The sequence below is a fragment of the Stegastes partitus genome, unplaced genomic scaffold (assembly GCF_000690725.1).
Source record: "Stegastes partitus isolate 25-593 unplaced genomic scaffold, Stegastes_partitus-1.0.2 Scaffold53, whole genome shotgun sequence".
Taxonomy (NCBI): domain Eukaryota; kingdom Metazoa; phylum Chordata; class Actinopteri; family Pomacentridae; genus Stegastes; species Stegastes partitus.
Window position 1 is genome coordinate 839,939 of NW_007577784.1, and position 12,384 is coordinate 852,322.

Consider the following 12,384-nt stretch of genomic DNA (forward strand, 5'->3'; position numbering starts at 1 on the left):
ATGTGCTTCAAATGTGTTTGGATAAAAATGACATGATGGTCAACACAGAAAACAAATCTTCCTTAACGTTTTTTTCTTTTTAGTATTTATCAACTGCATGTATTGTAATTTGTCACGAGTATAGATATACATTCATTTTATTAGCATTATCGTGTTTACTACAGTCTATTTATTTTAACATCTATGTATGTATGAATGTATATATTTGCATTTGCACTGTTTATTGTTATTATTATTATTATATATTTATTCCTCATTTTCTATAACTCATATGGCTATTTTCTATACATTCCCATTCTTATATTCTACCCTTGCACTATTCCCTTTTTATATGTGTATTTTTTTTTTATTTTCTTGGCCTTTGTGGTGAGCTACAGCGGCGCCCCTTATACGTGTATTTTTATACTTGCACTCTTCCTTGTATGTACATTGTTCTTCTAGCATGTGTGTATTTCTGTGCTGCTGACAACACTGTGAATTTCTCCAATGTCAGATAAACAAAGGCATATCTTATCCTATTATCTACACTGATGCTTGACATTTCTTTATACGTTACCTATCTTGTTCCTCGTCTTTTGTTGTTTCTCTAAGGTACAGTATAATAAAGTAGTTGTTCATGTAATTACACTATGATATATTAGGCAAAACATGCCATCTACTCCTAATATCTCTCCTGCAGACAAAATGACTTTTAGAAAGCTGGTGTGCGGCAAACTTCTACCAACGAAAAAAAAAAAACGTATATAGAAATTTGTAATTGGCAAATCTGAAGGGTTGGACAAAGACTCAATGCGAACAGAGAGGTAGAGAATGATAGGAAAGTTACTGAGGCTGTTCTGTTATGCTCCATTGACTTTGACATTTTAGAGCTACAGGTTGCCGACTTTCTTGCTCTCTCCATCTTCTTTCTCTTCCACACACACATAAAGAGGACGATGACACACTGGCTCTGTGCTCTCTGGCTTCCTCTCGCCCAGAGTGCTGCCAGCCAAAGCCCCGTTTTCTTTTTTTTTTTTTTGCTCTGAGGATTAAACTGTGGATTAACACATCACACACATGCACACATCTACACACATATCGGCACATAAATACGCAGTCTTATTTTACAGTAGCTTTGTACTGCAGCTCTGCACCGAGTGAAAGTTCACTCAAACAGTTTAAAAACATAAAAACTGTGTGAAGTTTCCCACAGATTCATTCATCTGAAAATGTTGCAGATATCAAGTGTCTTTAAGTATATGAGGATCTCTGCACACTCTAGTTGGATTTTAAGACAATTATCCCACAAACCGAAGCTGCACTGAGTACAGTGAACACTTTGTGGATAGTTTTTATTTGTGTCGAGGCTTTAATTTAAGGATTTAATACTCACTAAATCACCGGGCCCAGGGAAGTTCTTCGGGCGTTTTCAGACCTGCATAATCAGTCTAGTGACCGTAGAGCGATTTGAATCAGTCAACTGACCTGAATACAACATTAGCGCTTAATTGTGAAATAAAACAAACACACAGAAAGCCTGTGGAGGAAGTGAGAAGTGATCCCATCTCAAGCTAGCCTGACTGCAAAGCTTCGTCTTTAGGTTAAAGGCTCCAGCGGAAAACAAATTTTCCAAATCAAGGTTCGAAAACCATTCGGCTAAACAATTCCACTAGTAAAAATTACAGGCTATTCTGTTTAGGTTGCCACTTTTAATTGTATATACTGAGAAAAAGTGATAATTAGGGTCAGATCATGGAGAGATCTGTCTCTATTTTGAGTGCTGCTAAATAACAGTGTTGTGTCGGGGAGGTGGGCCACCTGGCATCAAGATCCAGGTGGCCAACCATCGCTGCTTTCCAATCTCCTGGGAGAAATAATATAAAACGTATACAGACTCATCTTGGACTTCTCTCATCACGCCTTGGGTAAAAGAATTCGGATGACTTTACACTCTTACCTGGAAAAAAACACAACAAAACAAATCCTCCCTCATCCAGAAAGCACAGCGAACAACAGTCGGTTTATACTGTAAGCCAGTACAAACTTGTTGAATAATGCAAGAAGCAAGAACAGGAGAACACTGGATGAACCAAAAGAAACACAACCAGGGTTTTCCGTCGGCGTGCTGGAAACCCGGTGGCACACACAAAAATGTTTTTGAACTACAGCGGGGCACCTCGGATGGCAACAGATGAGATGGGTGAACAGCTCAGCAGCCACAGCGAACATTCAGAGCTCTACAGAGTCAACAGTCCAGCCTCGGCTTGAGCCAGCGAGCACCCTCAGTCCTCAATACAGCCCGTCACCTGCCCTTGTTAAGTTGTTAGAGAAACGACAGGACCCAGCTTCATGCTGCCATCAGTCTATCACTGGGCCAAGACGGCTTTCCCGTCAAAAAAAAGATTGGTACTGGTCCTCTCTGTTTGCCTGTTATGCTGCAAAATCTGGCTCACTGGCAAATCCCGACATGACTCAAAAAGCTGATGAAAACATTCTCTGACCATCAAAATACTCGACTAGTTGCAGCCCTACCAGTGAATTAACCAGAAGTTTATGGCATGACTGACAGCCTGATCCACTCTCTGAAACCTGTGAGAGCAGCACATAATTGACCATGAAGGTGGTTCCATAAAGGAATGGTTTTATCCCCTCTGATAAAACACTCGTGGATGCCCTTCGTCCCCCCTCCACACACAAAACATCCCAATGAGCAGCGGATTAAAGGTATTACTGTACAGCGTTCCCCAGAGGTAAGCTCACCCAGACTTCAGTATCAGAACAGATCAGAAATGTGGTGGCGTAGCTTTAAATCTCACCATAACGCTGTTCTCATATAGCTGCTGATAACAACACATAGTCACTTTAGCGCTAACTACAGTGACGATGGTGTTAACAGGCAGCAAACAGCACTGGAACACAGGCTGTAAAAATGTAGTCAGAGGCTGATCCAGCCTTTATAGAAAAGAGAGAGCTTGTTTTGTTTCTGGTTCATTTTTCATCTAGAATTTACTGAAGTTTCCGTCACTGCCTTTTCAATTTGCTTGCTTATGAACGAACAGGAGTAAAATTGGATGCAATATCTGCACAGCATAAGCAACAAATGCACAGTGATAGCAACCGTTTCACTCATAATTTTACCATTTACTGTTGCACAACCCTCTGACTGATACTTTCCTACCCCGCTGATCTTCCTTTAAACCAGTGGTTTTCAAACTGGGGGTCCCCCATGGGGGTCCCAAGATCATTTCAAGGGGTCACATTGTCAAAACAAACAAACAAACAAAAAAATTTATCAAATAAATTTGTATTAGGGCTGTCAGAATTCAGTGTATACTTCTTCCTACTCCTTTTTTGAACTTGTTAATATTAAGATATTATTATTCTTTTTTGCTCTTTTTTAATACTCTTTTTAAAATTATTTTTCTTTTGTTTTTATATTCCTTTTCCCTTTGATTTGTTTGAAATAAATTCAACTCATTCATTCAAAAAAAAAGAAAAATGAACGTGTTAATGTAAAGAGATTAATCTGTGGAATAAAGAAATAAATTTTTAACGCATTAATGCATGAACAACAAAGTTATCACTCATGATATATTAAAAATTAAAATTGGGGGGTCACAAACACAAACTTGTGTTATCTTGGGGGTCGTGGCTCAAAATGTTTGAGAGCTTTGAACGATGTGCTACGTCGTGCTTGCCAGGTTAGATGCCGTTTTACCTTTAGATTTTAAAAAAACTACAAGATCTAAGTTGTAGGCAACATAATTGTATTAACTGTTAATATTGTAAAATTAAAATGTGTTGTCTGCCATCAGGAACGACAACACAGTTGCTGTTTTGTCCTCACCTACACATACCTGCGTCTTTCAGTTCGAGAGCTCTCGTCATTTTAACGGCGAGTCAAGGTCTGGTCTCTAACGTGAATTACACCCGTGTGTTTTGCAGACTGAAGGGGAAACAATTAGCTACCTTGTCTCGGCTGTGGCTCATTACAAGCCTACAGTGGGAAGTGAAAATGAGGAAACGGGGTATTGTTAAATTCAGGTTAATTAAAACAGACAAATAAAACATTTAGCACATTACGCAGTTTACTCGTGAGGCTGTCAGTGGTTCAAAAATGAAGGAAGAAGAAGAAGTGCCTCTCAAGTGCTATTTATTAGTCTGCAGTGTACATACTCATGAATATGTGTATGTTGGTGGGTGGGTGGGTGTCAGAGCCTACTGGGAATAATATCTCCTCACTTTGGATTGCAAATGAGTTTGTGAATGTGTGCATGTATGTGTGAGGTCTTCTTTTTCGTCAGGATGAGTTTGAGTGAAGACATTTTGGCCAGTCTTACTTTTCACCTTCAGAGACATCTTTGGGGGTTAAGAACTGGTTTAATGGTTAGAATCAGGTTTAAATTAAGGTTCCAGTCAGGGTTACACGTGTGTGTGTCTCACCTGATGCTTGCTTCCGTCTTGGAGGCAGCTTGGTGGAACTCCTCTTTGCTCTGCTGGTATCTTTCCCCATTCTGCAACATTAACAGAAACAACAACAACAGGACAGTTAGCATCAGTGAAGTGAAATGTTTAGGTCCTGGTTGTGTGTTTTTCTTTTTTGTGATGTTATATGTTTGCCTTCGATGCCCTTATTAGAATGTGACAACCTGACATGTCATCATACATTTGCTTTTGGTGATGTCGTCTTGCAGCTGAGTCAAAAAAAAAAAAAGAAGAAAACACCACATAAACAGGTGATCAAGACAACTTCCTGCTCACTGCATTTCCTTGAATCCTCAGCAATACCCCTGCCAAGTTTAAAGTAGATTGGATGAACAGTTGCAGCACAGACACACAAACAGACACAGAATCCTTAATTTTTTTTATTTCGATGCATTTAGAAGCATGTTGGACAACAGGCAAACATTTTTGGAGGATCAGATTTTGAGCAGCAGCTTCATGCAGAACAACTTTTTGTCTAATACGACACCTGAGATGCAACAAGTGTAAATAAAAAAGATGGGTTACTGTCTGACAACCACGAAGTCTGTGTTTTGTTTTTTTTTTTGATAATGCAGAGATCTTTTGAGTACATGTACAAGGACATGTTTGACAAATATAATGGATTACAAAAGGATGTAATCACTGATTGCTATTGATTTATTTTGGGAACAATAACATTTCGATGCACAGAACTGGACTTTTTATACAAATGTTTTAATGCACAAGCTTCTACTTCCTCATTTCATTCATATTTTTTTACCAGAATATCTTTAATAGAGATTTTTTTTCTGCACTTTCAACATACATTCAACACACTAACCATTAAATCCATCACAGACTTTAACCCCCTTTACTTTCTCCTATCACATCAAACACCCCTTGTATCCGTAACTAATATTTAATTGTTTTTTACTTTAGACTGTCCGCATGTGAGATCAAATAATGTCTTTCCTCTCCTTCATTTTGTCATCTCAGTGTATCTGCAGTAGCTTCTGTTTTCCTGCTGTCTTTCTCATGTCCAACTCAGATTTTCACACAATTCCTTTAACATAAAACTTAAAAAAAAACACATCGGAAAAGTTGTGGGGTTGGTTTCATCCTGAGGAATGTTTTGCAATTCCAGCCTCTTTCAGGGGGAACTAAAGCTCAGCAGTGATGAGTTGCATTACTCATACATTTAAGAAATCGTGATTTCTGACTTTGCAGCTTGCCCGGTGAGCACCAAATCCCAAGCAAGCAGGCAGTGGTATTATGATAAAACAAGCAGCTAATCCACAACAACTGCAGCCTCTCCTCTGCTGATCCTCCTAGCTTAGGCCTTCCAGCACCCGGTATCCCCCCCAAATATTTAACCAGCAAACTATACCAGCTTGGGAGGGAAGCATGCGAGGGAAGAAAAAGAGAGAAAAGGCCAGAAGGGAAGAAAAAAAAAAAAAGAAGACTAAAGACGGAGAAGCAGCAGAAGGAGGCGCCAAGGTGAGAGACAAGATAATAAGGGGAGGAGGGGGGACCATTTGCCCTGACTACTTGAAGTTGTTTTTGTCTTTGTGTGTGGGTTTGTGAAACCAACCACTTCTTTTATGAAAACCTCCCATAAGACACAATTTATTATTATGGAAAGAGGGGTGTGTTATACATTCAAATACGCCCGGGGTGGAGAGGGGGCTTTAAATGACGTCCATGCACTTGAACTCAACTGGCAAATCTCTTCCTCACACGTCCAGGTCACGCCATGACTTCTAAACTGTGTGATAGTCTTACAGCTGCAGTAGCTGTGCTGTTAATAATCAAACTGGCCCTTAGATGTGATGCTGGAAGTACTTATGAAGAAATGAAAAGCACCGACACTCAAGGTCCTTGTTTAATTGACACAAAGAGTCAGGTATCGAGTGTGCATCATGTGGGCGTCTCCATGTACACCTCAGCGCTGTTTCAAATGTCAAGAACGAAACATGAACTGCTGATGTTTCATCAAATGTTTGGATTATTGCGGCCTTTCTCTGATAAATAGGCAGAACACCTATGTTAAGCGAGTAAAGGTTTGAGTGGTTATTTTGTAGCAGCCTGGTGGCATTTGATTATGATTTAACCAACATAAACACAGTGGACAATTGTACATATTGGCACTGCGCTCTCGTTCGGTATCTCGAATCAGAGGCTGCAGATTTATCAACATATCCGTCCTGCTGCTTCAGTTGGCTGTGGGGATTTGATGAACTGGATGAGAAGCTTTCCATACAGTATAAAGTAGCTACAGACAGCAAACACCGGAAGAATCGCCTTAATGGCATTCCTCCTTTAAGCGCATTAAGTAGATTTCTTAATACTGAACACGTCTACTGATTGGAGGCTGTTTACATTGTTTATTTACACTTACATGAAAATGTAAGTACATTCCATGGGAGTTGTTGACTTTTTCAACATATTTGAAGAGGCATTTGAAACAGTGTTTATGGGAAAAAAGACATTATACACACAAATATGAGTATTACACTGATATTTGTAGTCATTTTCATAATTTAAGTTAAAGCAAACAAACAAAAACGGATCAACAAATGCAGCCTAAGAGCAGATCACTTGATGCAAAAGGATCCGCAGGTGACTTTTACAACTGCTGATGTGTCGACAATCAAAAAGAGATTTGCACAACTTTGCCAGAAAAAATCCCTTACTGCAGAGCAAGCAGTAGCAGAAAATGCAAGAAAACCCTCAAATATCTTCAGATTGAAGGAATGTTTGGTGGAGGAAGGGTCAAATAGTTTCAGCAAGCCAATGTCATAGACTAGTGGACAACTATGCAAAACATTTACAAGAAGTGACAGCGCCTGTAATCACCACCCTTGGAACTTTTCTCCATTTTGTGCTTGTTGTCATCATTAAGGCCGTGTCCAAACGTAGCAGGGTTTTTATAAAACTGAATATCCTCCCCCATACACACCACCTTGTTTTTAGAAGAAAAAAAAAATCATCCACACCTAACCGCATAAGTGTGTTGTTAAGCACATTCATAAGCAGTCAAACCTTTAGGTGGCAGTAATTGCCCAAATCCTACCCAATCAGAGTAAGCTTCCGTCTCTCGACATCGTAAAATAACCGTCCTTAACGTCGTCCTTCGCCTGTGTTGCAAAGATGTTCATTTTGTCCTCAAAGTACAAGTAGACTGAAGAATTTCTTTGTGATAGGACAATGGTATGAAGTTGTTAGCTGTACCTTGACATGTTTCGGCGTTCCATCTGTCGCCTTCTTCGTGTGTGACGTGTCTTTATCAGCTGTTTTTCCTTGGTGTGGCCAATCTGACAGATCCAGTGGGTGTGACAGCTAACAACTTCATACCATTGTCCTATCACAAAGAAATTCTTAAGTCTTCACCTGTGTTCATGTACGTGGAGCAGTATCTGGGCCTGGACCAGAGACGACGCCAACACAGTTCTGAGGGCGTCCACGCTGTTTCCAAATGTAAACACAGGTCGCACATGTGACGTAAGAACATATTTTGTCGCACGTCGTGACGTTTCGAAACCTAAAACCCCGGTTATTGGCGTCCACATACAGATGCATCAACCGAGTATTCGCAAATCTTCCCTTTGGTCGGAGATCTGTGAAAGAATCTTGTTTACTGCCGTAAATCTGTGTTTTGGTGTGGATGACAGGCCAAATTGGACAAAAATATCTTCGGTTTGTGTATACCATGCTACGTGTGGACAAGGCCTAAGTCATGGGGAATTTAATTTGAATGTTTGGACAAGAACAAAACAAAAGATTATTTATTTCAAAGTGAAAGCAGACTTCTACAAAGTCATGTTAAATAACTGAAAGTGTAAATAAAGTGGCTGCAAAAGTATTCACCTCCTTCAAAGTTTCTCACCCGAATTCAACACAGGTGGAGCCGGTTGGTGCTTCAAGCCACACAGTTAGTGATATGGAGATAATCTGAGTGCAGTGAATGTGTCTCTGTAATTGTATTATGAAGACACCTGTACCTGGAAGGTCCAGTCGCTGGAGAATCAGTATTCCTGGCTATAACTACGACATGAAGACAGAAGACCACTCCAAAAAAAAACTCAGTAAAAATGTTATTGAAAAGCATAATTCAAGGGATGGACGCAAGAAAATTTGCAAGTTAATGGCTATCCCTTAGAGGGCAGGTAAATCCATCATTCAGAAATGGAAGGAATACGGCACATGCATAAATCTGCAGAGAGCAGTGAGTGCAAAGAGAGAGCAGTGTGGGCTGCAACTGAGACACCTATGATGATTCCAAAGGAGGTACAAGCTTCAGCAGCTGAGAAAGGAGAGACTGAGCAAACAACAGTTGTTACCCGGTTTCTTCACCAGTCAAAGCTTTTTGTGAGAGTGGCAAAGAGAAAGCCACTGTTGATAAAGGCTCATAAAAACTCTGGATTATCATTCGCAAGAAGGCCTGTGGGAGACTCTGAAGTCAACTAAAAAAGAAGGTTCTCTGGCTTGATGAGACCAAAGTTAAGCTTTTTGGCCATCACACTGGACTCCAGACATCACCACAAACATACCATCCCCACTGTAAAGCACGGTGGTGGCAGCATCATGATTTGGAACAGTTCCTTGGCAGCAGGCCCTGTAGGGCTTGTGAAGGCAGAGGGTAAAATAAATGCAGCAAACTGTCGGCAAACACTGGAGGACAATCTGATGCAGTCTGCAAGAGAACTGAGACTAACAAGAAACAGCCAAACCAAACAGCCACAGCTAGAAAGAAGGTGAATGTCCTGAAGTGGGTGGATACTTAATCATTTATTTTATGTTTTATATTTTTTAATTAATTGACGTCACTTTGTAGAAATCTATTGGACATGAAAAAGTCTTTGTAAATTCTTGTAAAAAAAGCCAAACTATATTGACCATGATTTAAACCTCCAAGGGTGGCCAACACTTTTTACAGGCACCATATTTCTGCTAAAGGTCACAATACCGGCTTTTGAAGTCAAGTGTGAACCTACTTTCTCCATAAAATGATGACAAAAGTATTCATATTTCTGTTAATTTTCCTTGTAGTGTTGTTCACGTCACGAAGTCACATCTTTATCTGTAAACACTGTTTCAAAGTGGATCAAATGTTTGCGTCTCCAAATGTACTAAAAAAGATAACAATTTCCATGAGATGTACTTTTTTCCAACGTGATGGTACATTTGAGGAAATATTAATTTGTTTTTGAGCGTTTGATCCATGAATGTAATTTGCAGACACAGTGCCAGAAACAGAAATAGTCCTGAGATGCTGGTTGTATATACCAAGCTGTTGATGCACTTCTAGTGCTGCCACCAAAGTAAGGCCTCAGTCTTAACTGGTCTTCCTCGGTGGCTCGGGGGGGAAGATGGAAGTATTAGGTGACTAAATAAAGCCTCATATTTTTGGGACTATGATCCAGTGAGCCCTTAATAATGCTTCCCGGTAATAACACCTGTGAGATATTAGGCAATATGTTGCCAGGTAAGGCAAAGATCTCTGTGGGTTTACGGCTACAATCTACAACGACATAAACACTGTACGTGCATTCATGCTTTCTGAGAAATTTCTAAAGTGTGTGTAGGCATGTTTTTGTTTTATAAATCCAATACACTGTGAAACTTTTTACTCAAAGTTTGCCATTAATTAACACAGACATGCCCCGGATCATTTGTTTGCATATCAATATGGATCATTCTGCCTCAATTCACTTTCTGCTCCACAGCTGACCATCTTCAGTTTGACTGATTGTTTTAAAAGTGGTGACCAAAAGTTGACCATGTGTCAAACTGGCTCCATTTAAAAATTCGTAAAGAGGGGTGGGCTCATGTCGATTTCTGCGCCAATCTGCGGAGCAATGTTTGAATGGCCATAACTTCAGAGATTATGGAGCTAGACCTGAAATTTTGCAGGTTTTAATGGTGCAACCCTGCTTTAATAAAAATAATACAAACCAGTTATATATACAAATTGGTCGAAACATATCCATGTTTTTTTTTATTCTGATATTCCACCAACCGTACAACCTTTATTTTTTACCCTCAGAAGCATGTCTTCTTTTTCCTCCTGTGATTGGCACCAATAGGAGCTTTATAAATGTAGAGCATGGTGCCAGTCAGAGGCATACTTTATGAGAAAAATATATTAAAATGACATTGCATTATGCAGGTATGATAGGTGAAACCACTCCAATAGTGTCCCAATTGGAAGAGTTCTGTATCACTGGGCTACAAGAAAAATGATTATTTCCCAACTTGTAGTGCTTCAAATAATTTCTATGAAAAGTGTTAGCATAAGTAGATACTTGAGTGTGTCCGACATCTACATTTTTACTTGTTTTTGATTGATTTCTTTATCAAAATCTGATTTAATTTCTTCAAAAGTCACATAGATATATTGTGTTGGAAAGCTGGTAGCGATAATATATGATGTACTGCAAAATGGCGCAAAGATCGCCATGACAACACCCTTCTTTAGGAATTTGTAATTCAACAACTAATGTTAGCGACGACCCCAGATTTTACATATGTTTTACTTACGAACATACACAGAAAAAAAAAAAATCTGACAAATATGAAATGGTCATGTGTGAAATGTTTCTAAAATTTGGTTAATTGAGGTGGAATGACCCATTTGTCTGCTGGGTCCACTTGCATTGGCAAGTTTCTACAATAATTCTGGAGGATCTGTCTTTCCAAGAGACCTTGATGTATGTCTGTGGCTATTTACAAAATCTGTAGCAATAATTCACACAAAAATGCCTCAATGACATCTTTATTACCAGCATTAAATGTCAGAAATGTCCATCCATCCATCAGCTATACGCCGCTATCCATCCATCCATCCATCTATCCATCGCAGGGCATGTCAGAAATGTAATCAAAACATTTGCTTAGAGTTCTTGTACTGAAGCTGAGCAAATACACAAGTAATACATGCTCTACACATGATAACTGCAATATATACTAAAAGCGCTATGAAAAAAATGAATTATAAAGGAAGCAATTAATCAAAATTCTATGTTTCTACCTTTGACAAATAATAGTTCACATTTAGATGTCATCTCATTTTTCCATCTATGTCTACAATACTATGCGTACATATAATCTAAAATACACTCTACATCCTTTTTTTTATAAACACCACTTTATGTGTTGTAGATTGCCGCATGCATGTTTTTTGTTCCTACACACAGCTTATACAGCACATCTAGCCTCAGGATGAATGCTTTACCCAAAAAAAGGTCCTAAAAAGATAAATCAGACAGAATGAACAAGGACAGGAGATGTTGCTTACCGAGTACATGGGATTTCTGTTTTCTGGATATGAGCAGGTTTATGTAATTTAGTCTTTTTTAGCCCACACACACACACACACTCCAGGATCAGCTCCAATATGTACATTTAAAGTATCACTCATAAGCAAAAATAGAAAGCCTGTAATATATATTAAGTCAGTTTCATTTTTAAGATGAATTATCCTTTTATCTTGCTCAAAATGGGACAAAGAAATGTGGCATTTTTGGTTGCCATGACACTATTGAATTAATGTGTTTACAGGGGTTCTGATCCGGCAGCTGTGATCTTCAGTCTGGCTTATTTTTTTTACACTGCCACTTAATTGTCACCATCCTCCTCGTCCTTCTGTTCAACATATTTTCTACACTCCTTTTCTTCTGTCGTTCAAAAAGGCTTTGCCACCTGTACACACACACACACACACCTACACACACACACACACACACACACACACACACACACACTGCATGTACTGCTGCAGTGTTCCACCATTTATAATTTCTCCGTCATCATCTGTGATAAACCAACTCACACACACACACACACTAATGAACTGTATAACGACAGGTGAAGGAAGAGATTTGCTGCTTCATACTCCTAAAATGTAAATTAAGAATACATTTTGAACATATGTACAGCACT

The 12,384-nt window shown here is 39.2% G+C and overlaps 1 protein-coding gene across 2 annotated transcripts in view; it reads right to left on the reverse strand.

The window, feature by feature from the left end:
- Nucleotides 1-12,384, reverse strand: part of LOC103352820 (coiled-coil-helix-coiled-coil-helix domain-containing protein 6, mitochondrial-like) — a 94,898-nt gene that overhangs the window by 38,560 nt on the left and 43,954 nt on the right. For both annotated transcript variants that reach the window (XM_008275485.1, XM_008275484.1), the window contains one exon: nucleotides 4,423-4,493. In XM_008275485.1, the coding sequence (XP_008273707.1) occupies nucleotides 4,423-4,493 (71 nt within the window). The remainder of the gene's footprint in view (nucleotides 1-4,422; nucleotides 4,494-12,384) is intronic.